At 37.4% G+C, this 19,204-nt stretch overlaps 1 protein-coding gene across 1 annotated transcript; it reads right to left on the reverse strand.

The window, feature by feature from the left end:
• Nucleotides 1-1,159: 1,159 nt before the first annotated feature.
• LOC139698125 (proton-coupled amino acid transporter-like protein acs) lies at nucleotides 1,160-18,634 on the reverse strand. Its single transcript, XM_071597048.1, has 8 exons — nucleotides 18,576-18,634; nucleotides 16,831-16,981; nucleotides 15,996-16,117; nucleotides 14,153-14,237; nucleotides 8,444-8,719; nucleotides 5,018-5,196; nucleotides 3,894-4,063; nucleotides 1,160-1,443 (listed from the first exon to the last, which is right to left on the reverse strand). The coding sequence occupies exons 1-8, from the start codon at nucleotides 18,632-18,634 to the stop codon at nucleotides 1,160-1,162; spliced, it is 1,326 nt and encodes a 441-aa protein (XP_071453149.1).
• Nucleotides 18,635-19,204: the final 570 nt, after the last annotated feature.

The following is a 19,204-nucleotide window of genomic DNA, read 5'->3' on the forward strand; positions in this document are numbered from 1 at the left end:
AAGTGATCCCGGCTGTTCTGTTAATAAGACTTGGAGGGAATCAATAGGTCTAAGTGAACTTTTAAGTATCATCGATAAAATATTTAGTTCAAAGCCACAATAGCGTTAATGGCATCGGAAAAATGTGCGCTGGGTACTCATCATCGTCTAGGAGCACGCCAATTCGCGCTTATTACTAAAAGTTCCAGTCACGAAAGATGTGTCATATTTCAGTATTTAATAGGATGAACAAAACTGTCAGAAAATTGTGAAAAATTTGGACTCACAAATTTTAGAGAATCAAATAAAATATGGCGAGAGGAATATTTCTTTTACACAGAGAACATCCAATAAGGAAGGGTAGTATACGTAAATACGATTTTGAAAAATTGACAATTTGTAATCAAGTTTTGTTACTTAATTAGAACAAATTTCTAAAAACTTTTTAAATAATATTAAGAGAAATTTGATACACGGAGACTTGATATGAGCCTTTGTCTCTGCGCATTTTGAAATTAAATAGGTTTGATTAATTTGCACATCGTTAAACATTTCTCAATAAATTTATTCCACATTTCCCTTCAGTATAATAACTGTTGGATACTCCTTAGGGAGCTTTATCTCTGATTTTTTCCCGTATTACTTGCATATTTTTCATTTGCTTCAACCCAAATTTCATTTTTGTAAAATTCTTTAACCTCTATTTTATTAGCGATTAACTAAATTATGCTCAGGAAGACTCTGCTCAAATGGGATTGGCGAAACCTTGTACATAAAATTAGGACTAGTAGTATAAAACACGTGAAATGGTATAGAATGGACCGCTCTCTATACAATACTTTCTAAATGACACTTTAGAGATAAAGAGAGAGGATCGAGATTCTATTCGAGATTTGCCAACTCGATTCGACATGCCCATATTTGCTCTCGATTTCACAACTTGTCGGCTAGTTCTGTTCTAGCACAGAGTGCATCTTTGTTGCCAATTAATGCTCCTCGTCACAATGATCGGAAAAGTGTAATACCTCCGCACAAATGTGACAACAATGCAACCCGTTTCACTCGCCACCGACCGATCGAAAAGTTATAGAATCAGGGAATTAATGCTACCGGTCGCTGCGAGGTTACTCTTCAAATGTCGCACAACCGTAATCGACAGATCGTTCCCCAATCCTCGACCTTAATCGACCCCTTGGATCTCCCGAATGCTCGCGTAAGATCCCGAGAGTAGGGCGATGGCGGCGAAGGCTATGATGAACGCGTCCTTGGTGAGGCGAGCCACGTGCTTGGCGCGGGCCCACGGAGACGTCAACGTCACCGGGTTACGAGCGTCGAAATCTCGGTGGTGGAGGGACGTGACGGCGTCCACCGTCGCTGGGATGATGAGTCCGAGGGTTGAGAAGAAGAGAGCACCCACGAGGGAGATGATTGGACCGAGGTGTGGAACGCTGGCCGCTACGATCACTGTGGGGAAAGAGGAAATACGAGGACATCTCGGTAACAACAGGTTAAGATAGAACGACCGAATTGCGAGCTATCAATCAATACGCGAGTTTACATTTTATAATTAGACCACTTTGTCACTGTCATTCCACCTTTATTATGAATCTGTGGCTAAAGGTAATTTTTAAAGAAACTGATGAAACTATTTATTTAAATTTTTTTAGTAGCCTGAAAGTCACCACGAGTGTGTGTGGAGGGGGTAAGTACACACCAGACTAATTTTGGCCCTAACATTTTTACCCCTACCACGGTCGAACGATGCTATTCTAATCCCTTACCGTTCACGAAAAAATGACATCTTAAATCTATCTGTTCTACACTTGATCTCTTTTTTAATTTTATTAACATGATTTCACCTACCGTAGTAGGATGGGACTGATGATACATTTTCAGCATCATTCCCAAAGAGAGGTTCTTCCAATTTATGCAAGAGATTTAATCTGTAATTTAACCCGTACATGGCTACACGCCTTCAATAAAAAGTGAGAGGTAATTTAAAAATAAAGTGGTTTTTCAAGGCCAAGGATGAGTTCAAGAAAAAACTCATGTCTAAGTCTAATAACTTTTACAATTATGTGAGCAAAAGAAAGACAGGAAGAGAAATGGTCCGAACAACAAAGCTAGAGAATTGAACGGTGGTAACGGGAAACTCAGACAAAGCAAATGAATTCACGAAGTACTTTTCTGAGTTGCGCATTAAACTTGATCAAAATTTTACGTATGATTGCAAAATAATAAATGAACTGGAATGCATGTGCGTACGAGGGGAAATATCGAAGATATAAGATGAAGAAATCGCACCACACCTGATTCTGCAATTAAATTTTGTCATTAATAACAGAGATATCCCAAATGATGGTTCAAAATCGTCTGTAGTTCATTTTTTTTAAATTAGAAACAGGGTGGCTGAAGAGAACTACAGGCCAATAGGCATGAATAAAATTGTCTGTAAATTGGGTAAAAGAATTTATTACAGACAAAAAACAAGGAATCAAAGTGGGTGTGCAAATTTGTCCGATGAAATCTAGGTGCATTGAGATGTACCCCAAAGAAAGTGTACTTTCACCGATGCTGATCTTAGTTTATATGAATTACTTAACTAATGCAGTACAGCCGAAAATTCTACGATTATTTGGGAACGATTGTGTAATGTATAAAGTCATGAATTATGGAACTGGTTGTAAGCTGTACATTATAGATTCAGGTGTGATTTGGTGGAATCGTTACACAATAACAGAAACATAAAAACACAATTTTCCACTTTTGAGATTCTTTATTACCGACTAGTTTCGGTGTACTACACGATTATCGAATAATGAGACTTGAAAATGGTGCAGTACATCGAAATTAGTCGGTATTAAATAGTCTAAAAAGTGGGAAATTGCAATTGTTTTCCTTGTTTCTTTTATTATGGTTGAAAACTATTATAGGATTATTTTAAATAATTCTCAAGAGTGGATGAAGAATAATAAAGTGAAAATTAAATTGTAAGAAATGCAAATTAATTTATGCTAAAAAAATTAATTTTAAAGGTAATTATAAATTGGGAAAATGAATTATACCGATAGTTAATGTCAATATTTACGATTTCAATTTTTTCAAATGACATTAATTGTAATGAAAATGTGTCATTCACATTCTAAAGAAATGTAGCTTAAAAGCCGAAGAAAAGAGCAATCTAGCCTAATGTGATAATAATCTAGCCTAATATGATTTTTTTGCAGGTTCCCCCCCCCCACCTTTCCCCATCCATTTGAAAAACCCTAACCCCCTCATCCCTTACCCTTTCCTCCTGGTGCTGCACTCCCTGCCACACACCTTTTTGGTGGCTCGAAGGGTATTGATGTAGATGTAGATAAGATTATAGAGCAAGTGCATGGACCCAGATCACGATCAATTAGAGAAAAATTAATCATTTTAAAGAGTCCAAAGGATAGCCTCTCGCTCCGTTTTCGGCCAATTCAAAATGAGAGAGGGCAGAAGTGGTATGATCAGGATATTGCAATGGGAACAAATTAAAGAAGAGACGATCATTTGAAATAATGGGAAAAATGTTTGAATTGTACGCGAGGAATGAAGCATGGAGAGACGTCAAAGTAAAAGTACTTGCTCGAGGTTACAAGGAAACGGGAGGTCATGCAGACTCTAAAATGGCTCATTCAAAAGAGTGAGATAAGTGAGTAACTCCTTCCTGAATATGAGCATTATTTTCCTTTGAACATCAGGAGCTTCAAGAATAAAATGGCCAAGCACCTGGACTAAATTACGTTTTCTTTCTAAAGTTTTGATTTGGCTATTACCGGCTCGACTATTCCTTGGATTGCGTCTAATTATTCATTAGTTTAACTTTACCTGGACACCTGGCTAATTGCCAAATTGCATAAATAAGTAAATAAAATGCACTTTCTTACCTGTGATGCATACGGCGATTGCCCTAATTGCGTATTCGCTGACCAGCTGTCTCTTCTCTGGAATAGATGGACGTATCATCCGCCATGTTATTTCCGTGGGTACGTAAAACTGCAGGCCGTAGGTAAAGAGGATAGCCACTGCGATGAGAACTTTGACCGCCTGCGCCAGACTGTGGGAATGCAAAAGAGAGGGTAATAAGGGTCTTGCTTTTCCAAATATTGATGCAAATTGGATTCGCAGCGAAGTATCTTCATAAAAATAAATAGTGACTTTGCCTTCATGCATATCTACGACTCCAAGTGAAAGATTATGGACCCAGAGCATTACATCATTATGAGCAAATGGTTCCCAGCTTACCATTTTATTTATGCCACCCTTATTCTACGCATAAAACATGTTACTTCTTCCCGTTTCTCTTTCTCACGATGTCCGTCTTTCAAAGTCGCGTACAAGGCCTTTTCTTCATTACTTCTTTAAAACTTCATATCTGAGAATTATATTCTTCAAGATAAGGAGCAGAAATTATCCATTATGCGAATATAAGAAATAAATCTTCCGTAATAAAATTCAATTACATTTCAGAAGTGAAAATTGGTTTGAAAATTTCAAAATAAATAAATGTAGCCAATACGGGACAGGTTTTATTCCAATTTGGAAGAAAATTATGCTAGGCGGCAAAAGGAACAGCGGACATTTTTTCCTATAATTTCATTAATACTTTAGTGTGACATGTATACTTTATGGGTGACGAAATAAGTATGCAAAAGTTTGACTTGATTTATTTATTTATATTCCGTTCGGAAGAACAATAACAGGGCAGATATATTACAATAACCAACACTCAAACTCTAGAATGGGGATGAAAAACCCATTCAGGTGTGAATTAAACTTGTGCACAGTTGAACAGCAGACAAGGCCATTACCCCGCCGCTATTAAGTCCGGAAAAAGATTGTGAATGGAGGGAATTAGTGAAAAGAAGCAAGTCCCTGAAAAATAGCAGTCAAGCTTTTGTGGCTTCGTTTAACCCGAAGAAGAATGACATCAAATGTATTTATGAATATTGTTAATTTGTACGTCGCTGTTTCCGAGCAACCATTTTCAGGCCATTTTCTCGGTACTTACGGTTCCTCGGTAGGAAGATTAAGTGTGATGCTGCCCATTGTGTTATCACCGTACTTGGCGTATCCGAAGAACCCAATGGTGGTGTAAAGAGTGACCACGACAGTCATGGCGACGCACAGAACACCCGGGCAGCTGAGGAATTGCTCCGGACGACTCATGCTGTTCTCCACTGGCATGACCTGTGTGAAAGAGAATGGGGAGAACGATCCACATTCAACTTTGAACTCGATTACAAACGAAACGAATGACTCAATGCACTACTTTGCGGAACTTCCCCATGCTCAAATTTAACAAGGAGACATATCCAAACAAAAACTTTATTTCACTTCAACGAATAATGTTGCGGCAAATTTTGTCATTGCCAACTAATAATTACCCCATTTTTGAATGTTTTATTTTGCATCAAAAACCTCATTGATTCCAACTCGCGATGGTGCATTTACTTTAAGGTTGCTGAATGCCTAAGGATCATTCCTGTATTTTTCGTCAACATAGATGATGTAAATGAACAGTTTTCAAACATTCTGAGGTTCATATTAATTTTAGAACGTGCCACAAAATCTACTTTTGACTATCTTGAGGTGCCTAATTTTTTAATCCATGTGATGTAGGCTGTTTTTTCCCAAATATTACTTATTACACGTGTCAATCAAGCAAGGGCGGTTAGGTGCTGTTTTGTTAATAGCATTAAAACTCATTAATGATATGAGTTGGACTTCATGCAGCACCCATTGATGCGGATTTTATATAGAGATATGATGTGAATATGCAGTTTTTCAGCGCTCTAAAAGGTTCTTTTTAATTTTTTTTTAAAGTGTTCGAAAACTTATTATATTTCAGAGGCGCCAATTTTTTAGACTATGCAGTTTCAACTATGTTCTCCCACAAATTAATGAATATAAATTAAACGATGGCAAGTAAGTGCCGTAATGTGAAGTGTTAATTTCAAATATTACATAATCATGCAGATAATACCAGTTTAGCAAAAAGTATTCGAGTCGTAATGGTAAGAAATAAAATTTTGAGAAAACTCAACTTTAAATAGAATGCGTCAAACCTTTATAATGTATTGTGACAAATTTTATTTGGCTCAAATAATGGAGTGATGTATATTTATTAATTGCAGTGTTAATTATGAAAGGAGTTTTCCGACTTATCTTTTATTTATTTATTAAATTGTTCAGTGGGTATGATTGGCTTTTCACTGTAATTATTTTGGAGGGCTAACATCAAACTCAATTAATTAACGGAATGTAATGGATAGGTTCCGCTAAGTCAAGCCTGAAACCACAAAATTTATTCAATAAACACATCAAACGGTCCCCCTTATGTGTTATGTGAGACTTTAAATGGTGAAATCATTAAAGATTCTGATTTAAAGTAAGCAGGTAGGCATAGTTAGCTGGGCCTGCGATGGGTTTATCTTCTTTCCTCTACTGCGTTTATCAATCCATCCTCTTCCATTCTGAGAAGCCCGGTAGTCGTAAATAAACTCAAAATCATATCGGATAAATCAACCCGGATATGATACTGATGTTGATATTTCTCATTCCATGGAATATATTCTTTATCAATTCCTTTTTTCTATTTCCTCCGATGTTGGATGTTTTGAGAAATCAGCATAAATCAGTATACCTATCCAAAAGTTTTGGAAGAATCACTTTTAATCCTTTTCTAAACGACCGAAAAGAAATGGCTCACGAAACTAACACTTGAATGACAACATTTTTAGATAATACCATAAGAACTTAGGGAAGCAATAGAATAAAGGTTTCAAAACTGTGTTAACTCCTTTCATTGTGGAATGTGAACGAGTAATTAACCTTCATGTAAACTAAAAATGAATAAAATGAATATACTTCGCGGTACTTTTTCCTCGTCCACCCTCACTGAACCTCCAATACTCCTATTGGGCCTTCACTTTTCCCCACCCCTCTTTTGCTGTCCAAATCTCGAGCTTTTCCTCCTCACTTCCCATCAATCCATTTATTCAGACTTCCCTTCCGGGCATATAATTCTTCTCCAATGAGGCCAGCTTTGCCGGCGAAACACTTACTTGTCGTCCGGTTTTCTCTAGGTATTTCCCTACTCCCGCTACGTACTGCCTTCCTTAGTATTTTTGTTTTCATCTGTGTGATTGACGGGTCACTGGCAAAGGAGAAATCCTTGTAAACCCTGAACGAGTGAGAGAGTGCGATTCACAAAGGTCTAAAATACCCGAGTGATTGAGCGTTAACGTCTTTCTTTTTCGTTTGGTAATTTCTGTGTGATATAGGAGAAATCGTTGTTCATAGGAGAAATCCTTGTAAACCCCAAAAATGTGAATACGTGTCATTCGCAAAGGTCGGCGTTTCTGAACTAACCCGAGAGATTGAGTGAACGAGCGAGAAATTGTGCCCATCCGTTTTATAGTGTGAGATCAAGTGGTCCTTGGTATAGGAGATATCCTTGTAAACCCTGAGTGTGTGCGTGAATGCGATTCACGAGAGTGACTTTTACTCCTTAGCACATCTTAGTTATCGAGTGGTTGAAAGTATGTTTCCTTTATTTATTTTTGGATTATTTGTGTGTGATTGAGGTACACGTGGGTCACTGTTTCCCAAACACACCTAAGTGACCTAGTGTGTGTTTTCCAATTTCCTCTGACTTGTACCTTTTTTTTACCTACCCCCTTAAACAAACCCGGTGCCAATCAAGTTTACGGTCTTGGCTAATTCGTTTTCCAACTAACTTTCTTATTATTAAGTAAATTTTCATTAATAGCCTTTATATGACCCATCACATTTGCGTAACTATATATTGTTATAGTAAAATTGTGAGAAGTATTTCCCTCTTTTAATGATATAAGCTCACTTGTTTTCAACAACGATATTTAGAATAAAGCGCAGATTTGTAAGTATAAGAGATATTTACCAGAAATATCTATCATTAGTCATATATTCTTTCTTTATCGATAGGCCGTATTTTCACCTCGGTTTGTAAAATTTTACGCATACTGCTGTTAGCATTTGATATTGTCCGCCATAATGATGTAGATTTAAATTTTCTATCAGAAGCTAATGAATAATAAATGTACCGTAGAGTAGTTTAGTGCCAGAAATCACACAGTATTAATTCAAAAGGCTGGGTTTCTTCACCTTCTCGGCAACGTAAAACTTTAATTTACCCTACAGATTTTTATCCGGATGAGCTAACACCCACCAACAGGAAGGCATATGGTGTTAGCTGAAGTTGGAATTGTCGCGAACGTGATGCTACTTACTGTTGTATACACGAATTTCGTAAGAGAAAAAAGATCCCTTATATTTCTTTAATGCAGACACGTTGATATCCTCCACATTTATTTTAATCATTAACGACACCTACAACGCGGTGTCGCCTTTAACGCTCTCCCCTCTCTTTTTAGGGAATGGGTGGAGGACTCACCACCCCGATGCCCTCCATGGCAAAGATCACGGTGGCGAAGAAGAGAGGGAGCTGGGAGATGGAGCCGTGGAGGTTGCGGTCCTCCACTTCCGGCGTCTCCCGGAACACGTAGTAGAGCGTGAATGCGAACGAGAGCACGATGCACGCGTTGGCGGCCGCAGAGAATGGAACGAGGAACTTGAGGTCACGGATGGCACCGAGGGCCAAGAGGGGCAGCAGCAGCGCGGCGATGAACAGCCTCACGTCGATGTCGAGCCCCGAGTGGATGTCCACCACCTGTGGGCAAGAGTCAGGGTTATTGGTTTAGGAAAATATTTTTGGAGAATCATAGGTTGATCTCCGATTACCATTCTTATTGGCTTAAGGATTATCACAATATCAAACTTGAAAACCGGCCAATTATGATAACGATAATATTATCTCAAATTATGACTCGCGAAAATGGCAACTCAATGGTTTCTCATGCAAGTTTCTAAACTCGCCCAAAATTTACGAGTTCATATGAATGTAAAGTCTTTAGCTTCTCATCTTGCCATTGCTTTGACAAAGTGTGTGACAAAGTCTTGCCACCCTACTGGCAGTAAAGGATTAAATACGAGTATTTACTGACCCATTATTTCTAAGAGTGAGCTAGAAGGCATGTACAATGAGTAGTATGAAACTAATTGGGCACTTCCGAATGAAAGAGAACTGAACAAGAGGTCCTTAAACTGGATTTTTCTTAATTTTTTTGAGCATAGAGAGAAAGTTAAAAACATTTTTGAATGTATCGCTTTTTATCAATTTATTTAATCTTTCAAAATAGCGCTTGGGCCTAATGACTCCTCGCTGCCACAGGAAAATTCGAATGTATCTACATGCGTATATCGTTTTAACCCAATACATTCCACCTACGAAAGATAGATTCTGGGTGGTTCCCAACATTTATTATCATATAGATATCACGAGAACTTCCTTTTCCTACCCCACACTAATTCCTTTTTTATTTCTTCGTAATTTCTCCTGCCTTCATGATGCATACAAAGTCTATTCACTTCCTACCTCTACCTCGAATACTCAAGGGTAATAGCCTTTCCCCACGGCCTTACAACTTTTTAGAATTTCCTTCGTCCACTTCCATTCTCTTTTCCAGATCTCCCCCAGGAAATTCCTATCTTCACCCGCTATATTAAAAACTAAGGCCCTTACCTTCCTCTCTGTCCGATACATTTTCTCCATTCATTGCCGCAATCACATTTCAAAATCATCAAATCCCTGATCATTCTCTTAAAACCAAAGATAAGGTTTCACCTCCATTAAGGCAATACACATTAAAGTACCCAATATATATAAATCTTCCTTAAAGTCTATTCGTTAATCTCGTCTGCTCTCTTCGTGTCTATCGCAATTTCTTGAAGCATTGTGCTTGAGCAAGAGAGCTCAGTCGCCCAGAGAGGACGGACACGTCGAAGCATACAGGGTTCGTCCGGAAAATAAGTGTACTGAGCTCAGGAAAAAAAATTTATTACCCTTTTACATATCTTAAGCTAATATTCCTCAAAATAGGACCCTTGTGAGTCGATACACTTGTTCCAGCGGCGTTCCCATTCCTGGAACGCTCCCGCGAAGGCATCATCGGGAACCTCTCGAAGACACGTCGTCACGGCCTCTTTGACGGCGTCCAAAGTCCCGTATCGCTAAAATATTTCGCTTTATTATCGCTAAAACGTTCTCTAAAAAATGTGGATCATTTTTGCAGTGATCCGCAAGTTGTGTCGCGATTTCCAAACGATTGAGTCTTTGATCATCACTGAGCACTTTCGGCACCAACTTTGCATTTGAAATTTTTCGCATCTGTAATTGCTCCCTAATAATCTCGTGCACTATTGTTTTTGGCACGTTACACTGCTCTGCTATCATCCGAACACTAAGACGACGATCAGAGTTCAGTACATCGCGAACTTTTCGCACATTTTCGTCGGTGAGTGTCGTTGATGGGCATCCAGGCCGTGGTTCGTCGTCGACCTCTTCTCTGCCCTCCACGAACATCTTGTGCCACCGAAAGATCATGTTTCTGAACATGGCTGACTCCCCGTAAGCCTGGTTAATCATACCGACAGTTTCGGTAGACGATTTCCCAAGCTTTACCGCAAATTTGATGGAATAACGCTGCTCCAAAAACTTCGGCATCGCGTTCCGTGACGTGGGTCGAGCGTGGAGGTTCGCGTTAACAGAGCTCCTCACTACACCACAGCTCAGAGCCGACTGCCTTTTTCAGCATCGCTTGCCAACATACCCCCCTCCAATCGCAGCCCGTCAGAGCGGTGCTGGGCGCGCCTGGAGCGGCGGGAAAAAATCAGTACACTTATTTTACGGACGAACCCTGTAGTCCCTCCGTGGGTGTAGTACTTATGTATTGTTTTCTCTTTTGAGGGGGAAGTTTTGAGATAATGGTCTTAGCTTGAGGGGCATTGAAAACGTCCACCAGTACGATTGCTCGTATTGCAGTGGAGTGAAGGCACACGCACCACACAAAATACTGCGGAGTATCATTGTTCACCCCTGAAGAATTAGTAAACCAAGTTTTGGGAATATCCTGCTCTGCAATCTAATTCTTCTAAAAAATAATCTAGCCCAGACACGTTGCTTGCCTTTTATAGGCATTCACGGTTTTTTATTTGATTATTCAGACTGCTCGACTCGTACCCTTATCTATCATTAAACCGAATATTCGTGTCAGTGTGTCATATTGGGCTAAAATGAGATAAAGAGCGAAACTTTTAGCTCCCCATCCACTCCCCCCTTTCTCCCCCACCCCCCGCCTTTCCACAAGGAAATACTCTTCTGTCCGCGATTACTAATATCCCATCTAATGGAAAGGATAAATTGAGCTTCTTACGGCCTCTTTTTAGACTGAATATATTATATAATATTTCCTTAAGCAGGAAAGGTTTTAAGGCACAAGGAAATATTATAAGTCTAAAAAGAGGCTGTATAAAGAATCCTTTCCATTAAAAATGGCTTTCCAGTCATCAGAGCTTAACTAATTCCATCAATTGAAAACCAAGATCGGAAAATTATCTGAGGACATCCGTTTCTTAAAAACCCGTTAAACACATAACATATTTCCCGATTTTATAAACAACTTAGTTCTTTACAAAGTAAGGCATACTAAAATTGACGAACAGATAAGAAGGAATATTTTCAAATCTGGAACTGATTTAATGTCAATAAAATTTCCAATGGATAATCGTTATGCAACCAAATATGTCTCCTGATATTCGCTATTCGTGAGATCTTCACAAGGTGATAGCTCTTCTTTCTCCTATACATAATTAATTTTCTCTAAACATTTGCCCTGAGGTCTTTCTCGTAAGATCATCCTTTCACTTATTGCTGTCATTATTCTGCCAACAAATTCATCGCCACTGCTGTTGTCGCCAATGAGCCTGTTCTTATTTTCCGTTGATTGCTCAAATTGAAAGCTTCATCAAGTAATCTTTTGTATCCCAGCTTTCTCGTTTCCTATTTTTCCCATATATTTTATCCCAAACTTCCAGACTCAGAGCCAGGTTTTTATTACCCCCCACCCTGGTCTGAGCTCTTATTTTTCCATGTCAGATACCTTTACAGGGAAACATGCTATGATTCAATCAGAAATTGAGGAGGTAACTGTTGATAGTGTATAAAATTCAATTTTACACGTTTTTGCACGTTGTATTTTCTTCTTGATCACTGAAAAATATGGTAGTCTATTCGACACGAACTAATGAATTTTTAACTATTCCATAAAGCATACTTGTCGAGCTAATCCCATTATAATTTTTACTGCAAAGAGTAGGAGGTTGGCATTTGTTTTTAGTGTCTATCATCCTAATGTTTCTTCCACTTTCAGCTTATTTATTTCTCATACCATGATTTTCATGTATTTTTTATTCAAATCAATGCCTAATTAAGTAAATTTGACAATTTTGCTCTAGGGTGTAAGATCAAAGGTCTTCCTGATTCTTTTCGATAAAGCAAATGTTATCTGCTAAACAGAGCCCGCCTATTTCCCCGTCATTTGAACTATCTGGTTTGACATGGATGCCATTTGCATTTTTTATTCACCCAATTATTTATTTAACAATGCTGTGGTAGTAATTTTTTCCATTTATCTAACCTCTACAACTATTCAACGAAATTTGCCAGTATCCGTCTCTAGTTTACTTTTCTTTTCGGAATATCCTCGCTAGGCATGGTTATAGCCACCTCATTGCCTTTTCTGGACACAAATTTCATTCTTTTTAGCATTCTCCAAGTCCCTCCAGGTCCCTCTTCTCCAAGATTCATGCTTCACAGCCGTACAACAGATCACTCCACACGTAACATTAAATTAATCTGCTCCTCAGCTCTAGTTTCATTATCCTCCATAAAAAGCTTTCTTTCCTTTTTATAAGGATTCTTTGCAATCGCTATTTTTGTTTTAACGTGTGCGTTCATAGCACACTTCAACAGCAGCTTTAGGACTTCCTCGAATCTGTATTATTCTTGGATTAAATTTGATTTTCCGAGAGGATATCAGGATTTTTCCTTTGACTCTGTTTAAATATTCATGATTTATTCTTTTAGCAGTGAGGACTGGACATAATTCACACAGCTTTTTACGTTTTAATTCATTGTCTTCGATAGTGCGACCATTAAGTACTTCTTTAACTCCTACTGTTGCCTTCCGATTTTGTAGATTTCGTATTTTATTCTGAATGCACCATCCTGTATTCTTACCTTCCATCGTCTTTGTATGATAGATAGATTAAAGATTTAATTTTTCCCGAGAACGATAAGGGGTAAGAATAATGTTAGCCGACTCCGCCAAAAATGATATTGTGTAATCACCCCTTGCCAGACATTCTAGCTGTGAATTTCAGTGTACCATGAATAATATAGTAAGAGCGGCGTGGCATATTAAACATAGAGACACAAAAAAAGCACTCACATTATTTTTTTTGAACAATTAGGTGGCAAACCACCTTTTTAAACGGACAGAGTTCCTTCCGTTTCAAAGGGTGGTTGTTCCACCAAAATATTCAACAAAACGAAATTGTAAGTGCCTTTTTTGTGTTTGTAAGTTTTATATGCCATTGCTACGCTTGTGTCGAACCTTATATTCACTTTTGTGAATATTAATGTATATACAGGGAGAAAGTTGAGGAAACTAGGAAGGGGTAGGAGTAGAACAGACATGTTGGGAGGAAGGAAGTGGGCTGAATTGAAGAGAGGTTTGCTGTAGTGTTGAATGTCAGGTTGTGTCTTGGGGGCAAGGGAACTATTGTTGCACCGTTTTGCAGCTTGTTCTCAAAACCCATCTTAGCAAGCAGAATACCTAAAGATAACTCACAGGTTATTTCTTGATCATTTCGACGGAATTCGGCTCCGACTTCATCGGAAGATTGTGAAGTAATGACTGCTTAGGAAGGTATGACTGAATGAAATAAGAAGGAAAGACTTTTTATGTGTTTTCATATTGTTTTTTGCTGTCCGGTTTGTTGTTCGGCACTTCCATGTTATGTCGTGAAATCATCTATATAGTTATATATATTTCAATTTGAATTTCCCGCCATATCGTAGTTCCACTGGAGGCCGCAATTGGCGTTCTTGAAAGCTATAGGCATCTAGTAAACAGTCATAACCTCAACAAAAATGTATAAAAATGAATTACTCTTAAAGATTAATATATTCCGAGTTGATTACCTGCTTAGTTGAATGAGCGATGAACACGATGTAGACGCAGGCTGCACTGTAGTAGGTGACCGCTAGTGAAATGTCCACAAAACGCCTGTTAGAATAAAGAAAATGTAAACTGTTAAATGTGTCGCCAGATCTTTTGGTGAAGCACTTTTTTATGTAGACGAAATATGTACAGCTTTTGTGAATGACGATGTACTTGACATAATGACCCAAAAACATTTTGAATTTTTTTTCCAATATTCCATTAACTTTTCCAAATTTTAACCATCATGCAATATGCATTCATTACGCGGGCACTAATTTCGGGCTTCCAGTATTCTCCAGATTATTTTGGTTATTTGACGGTATCGGAAGAATTAAAAGCCCAAAGAGTTGAACTTTGCGTTTTGTTTCCTCTTTTCTGTGAGTTCCTATTGCATTCTCCGTCCTCAAGTCATCCTGCGAATCATCAAATGGCTGCTTCAATCACTGAAATGTATGCATGACGTTGTGAAAGTGACCCTGAGCAATCTAAGTTGTTGGTAGATTTTGCAATTATTAACGTTTGTGCTCATGGAAAAAACTCCAATAATCCTTAATTATGGACAAATTTAATTTTCTAAGGAAAAAATTGAATTGATCCCTGAAATAAAAAAATATATAATGGAAAAAGGGTTTTTGATTGAAGTAATTCAGGAGAATCAGGTTCATTCTCGAAAGGATTGTGTCATACCCAATTAAGGGCGTTATTTTATTCAAGATTTACCTGATGGACTCAGGAGAATCAGGTTCATTCTCGAAAGGATTGTGTCATACCCAATTAAGGGCGTTATTCTATTCAAGATTTACCTGATGGACATAGAAAAAATCCAAACATTTTACATTGAATTTTATGAAAGTAATGTTTAATGGAATGCATTTTTGTGTTTAGAAATAAATGTTTTTGGTTCAATTTTTGTAGTGCCATAACTCCGTAACTAATGAATTTTGCACAGAACAAGATGAGAAAAAACTTCTTATAAATGCAAAAACTACCGCCCTTTAAAGTGTTTACCGTTAACGTTTTAACATATTGTATATGCACACACATCACGCCGTTATAAACGGTGTTCCATTACGGAGTAAGGAAAGTCAATCAAATCTGATATACAGTTGCTAGGTCATGATTGGTAACTTACTTTTTTCTCAATTCTGCCTAATCTCTCTTCGTCTCATTCATGTAAATATTTCATGTATGCTCTTATCTTTCAGAGACTCCAAATAATCCTTGGTTGAGAAATACTTCAGTCATTTCCCAGTGCCCTTTCTCCTCAATACATTAACTCATGTCACATTCATATCTTTACCAGATATTTTTTCAACTTGATCAAAACCGTGTTGCACGTTTCTCTCACTTCTGTCTATTACCGGTGCACTAAAAAACCAGAATATTATAAAAAACCAGAACATTTCATAGTTCATTCGCTCCTCTTTTTATCACAGGAACTCCCCAAGTACCCCACTTCTCCCCTCGAATTTAGTAGAACTCTTTATTTATTCTGCCATTATCACAGTATTTATGAGTCACGCGTTATCCTCTCGTTAAAAACAATGCAATTAAAAGACGGCTCGCACACAAAAAACACCGGTTGAGACACCCCTGTAACAGTTGCTGAGTGGATGACACGGACGATTGAGAGACCCCGAAATTCCTCAACCCCATGAATGAACCCCAAAAAATACTGTCATCTTTTTTTTGCGATTCATTTGCGTAAATTATTTTCAAGCTCAGTTCCAATATCGTATGATTCGTGAACTGTTTTTTGTTGGGCTCTGGAATCGAACCTTTCCCGAGTGGTGAGGTTATTTCGAAGCAGGTCCTCCTTACCTGACGGCCGATGCGTAGGGGCGCAGTGGCAGGGGTCCCGTCTTGAAAGCCGCCTCGGCCGTCTCCGCGTAGGTCAGCGAGGGCACTCGCAACCGCCGACAGAGTGTGTGAGAGGAGTTCACCTGAGAGGAGAGACAACAAGCATGAATGAATATGACTCGATCATTACGGCGGATTCGATCAAAGATAAATGTTCTGAGAAGAAAACAATCTGTATGCACACCATACTTCTCAAATCTAAATTCGAAACACTAAGAAGCTATCCATTTAAACGTTATAGAGAGTAGATTTAAAACTTATGAAAAAAATTCCCCGTAGTGCGATACGCAATATTAATAAAAATAACTGATCGGCTTCTTTGTTTACGTATCATCAACAAAAAGTTACAGAAACACAGACTTTTGTGGCGTCCTGATTAAATACCTCAGGATGAATGAGGGTGGTTGAGAGGGTTTAAGTTAAAGGTCAATAATTGAACCACAAAGACCAAAATGCACAAACATAAGCCACATGTATTTTGTGGAGACAGAAACCTTTTGACTCTGAACTCCAATATTTTTCCACATTTTAATTTAGAATATCACCACGTTTCATTTAAATGTTTGGGTTTTATCAAAATCTATCATAAAAATAACAATACCACGGGGCATTTTGTTTTTCAATGCATATTTTAACAATGTGGCGTAACGATGAGGGTTCTGCAATTCTCCAGTGAAACGTTTCATTTGAATTGTTATAGTTATAATAGTCCAGGGTGCTCAGTTACCAAGTCACTCATCTCCATTAAAATCATTTTTTTCAAATTTAAAAGTAAAAGGTAATGAAGTTCCCTTACCAAAATGTACACGCAGTGAGTGCAAATATATCCCACGACGAGGGTGGCAATAGTTCCGAAGATAAGGCCGCCGTTGCGGAAAGCGTTTGGCATCGCCAGGATCCCTGTTCCCAAGCTGCTCTTTAAGAGGTGTGCCAGCCCACCAAGGGCTCTTTAGGAAAAGAAGAGCGGCGTTATTTGTTCGTTATCATTAGTTATTTGAACAGAAATAAATAGTGTAATGACAATATGTATGCATTGAAGTTTCCTACCTTCTTAGGTTTTGCAAAACTTAAGGAAAAATTACTCAAATGGATGTTAGCCTAAATAATATATTATATCAATTAGAACACGATAGAAAATTTTCAACTCGCTGAGTATCCTTGCATCGATTTATTTCCGAAAATATCTTCATTAGGATGTTTTTATTGAAATGAATCCAATTCCTCGCTGTTTCAGGCATTCATCGATTGAAATGGATGCCAATTTAAAACATTTGGGGCGTTTTGAATACATTAAAGAATGATTGACAGTTAAATAGTAATTTAAAAAGCTAGGCACTCTTAGTGGATAACATTTTTCTTACCCTTACGCTCAATAGCCCAATACTTACTTCACATAACATATTCTAATTTTCTATATAAGAGTGACCAACGCATGTAATATGTGCATTTTTGATGAATTTACATTGCGGAAAATGTTGCTGAAGAGTTAATTCACATAATTACGGCAAAAAATCTAATTTCTTGCGGAAAATTTAGCACCATGTGCAATTGATATCATTGAAATTTCGAGATAGCTTAAGTTAGTGTTTTCGTAATGTTTGCTCAACTTCGACAACGGAGATAATATTATCAATATTCTATTAAAACTATTACCGCCTACATTAAATAAAATAGTTTGATCCCTTAACTCCAGCTTCAATTCACCACCACTGAGCAAAATACGTTTGTGATGAAAGTTAATTATCTTCCAGTTATTTTTCAGCGACTACATCCATTTAGTGTTTGAATTAAAATAATAAATTCATTTCAATAATTCGTAGAAGTCCCACCATAATCGGTATATTTCGCAATTTGACCTCCGACCGTGAATTTTTCTCACATTTCATCCAATGACACTCAATTTTTGCCTCTTCACCAGCAACCGATTTATTGCGATGGTATGCTAATTGGAAACACTTCCTATGCTCGTTTGAGAGTTTCTCCAGCGTGATTTGTAACGACAACACAACAAAATCACACCAAACACGTTGCCGTTGACTCACATGTATTAAATGACCGATGCATTCCTATTAATTTCCTTGCCTTCATTGATGATCTTTTTTTTTGCATACTTCACGACTTCAAATTAAGTTATGTGAATTCTTAAGTCTCTGAAACTATTTTATTCCCTCATCTGGTCATTTGTGGAATATATTACACGAAATATTGTACACGATAGATTTCAGTTGAAATATACGCACACTAAAACTCAATTTTTCGCAGTATTAAAAAAACAGTAAACAAAATTATAAATGATATTTAAATAAAACCATAACTTTATTCATATATCATCTTTAGTTATGGTGTAAAAATAACATAAATATTGAGATTGAGATTAGTTTCCATGGATAAAAAATTAATGAAATTTAATGTACTTATATTTTCCCTCAGGAAACTATGGGATTACATTTTTTGACCCATCGTACGTCTCAAATTTCCTCGAATGTTGTCTTGAAAGAAGGAAGATAACTTTGTTTAAAGAACTTTAAATAAGATACTTACGTATTTGGTCTCTCCACGTGTCGATGCTCAAACGGGTTGTATTCATCTCTATCGTCCATATATTCTTCTTTAGGGTTGTCATCGTTGCCTAGATAATCAGTATCAAATGCGACAGACGTCAGCTCTGACCTAAAAAAGGAACAGGATTTCGTTTGACTTTTAAATCCCCTTGAACGAAAGGGAAAATAAAGGTGAGGAGGTGATTGATTCAATTGCAAAATCGAAGAGTAGATACTGTGGTTCATATAGAATAATTCTTCATTTGTAAAAAATTCTAAATAAAATAAAAACGAGAGCGCTAGAAAAAGGCTCGCTTTCCCCATAAGAAAGAGATTTAATAAAAATGAATTCTTGAAAAGTTTAAGGCCATATATCAGTAATATAATTTAAAGGTATATTTTCATTATTAAATGTGTATCTTTTATTTACATTTGTGGAAAAGCTGACTGAAATCATATCTGAAGCAACACAACTTAATAGTCACCCAGTGGCCACTTATTATTTAGTGCTGATAAATGCCATTGTTGAAATTGATTAGCATTATTAACATTTGTTTTTTAGCCAACTTTATAAAAAAAAGAAATCTTAATTATACAAGGAAATATAATGTATCATTATCATGTTTATGT

Source organism: Hetaerina americana, unplaced genomic scaffold, assembly GCF_022747635.1.
Source record: "Hetaerina americana unplaced genomic scaffold, ioHetAmer1.1.p SCAF_8, whole genome shotgun sequence".
NCBI lineage: Eukaryota > Metazoa > Arthropoda > Insecta > Odonata > Calopterygidae > Hetaerina > Hetaerina americana.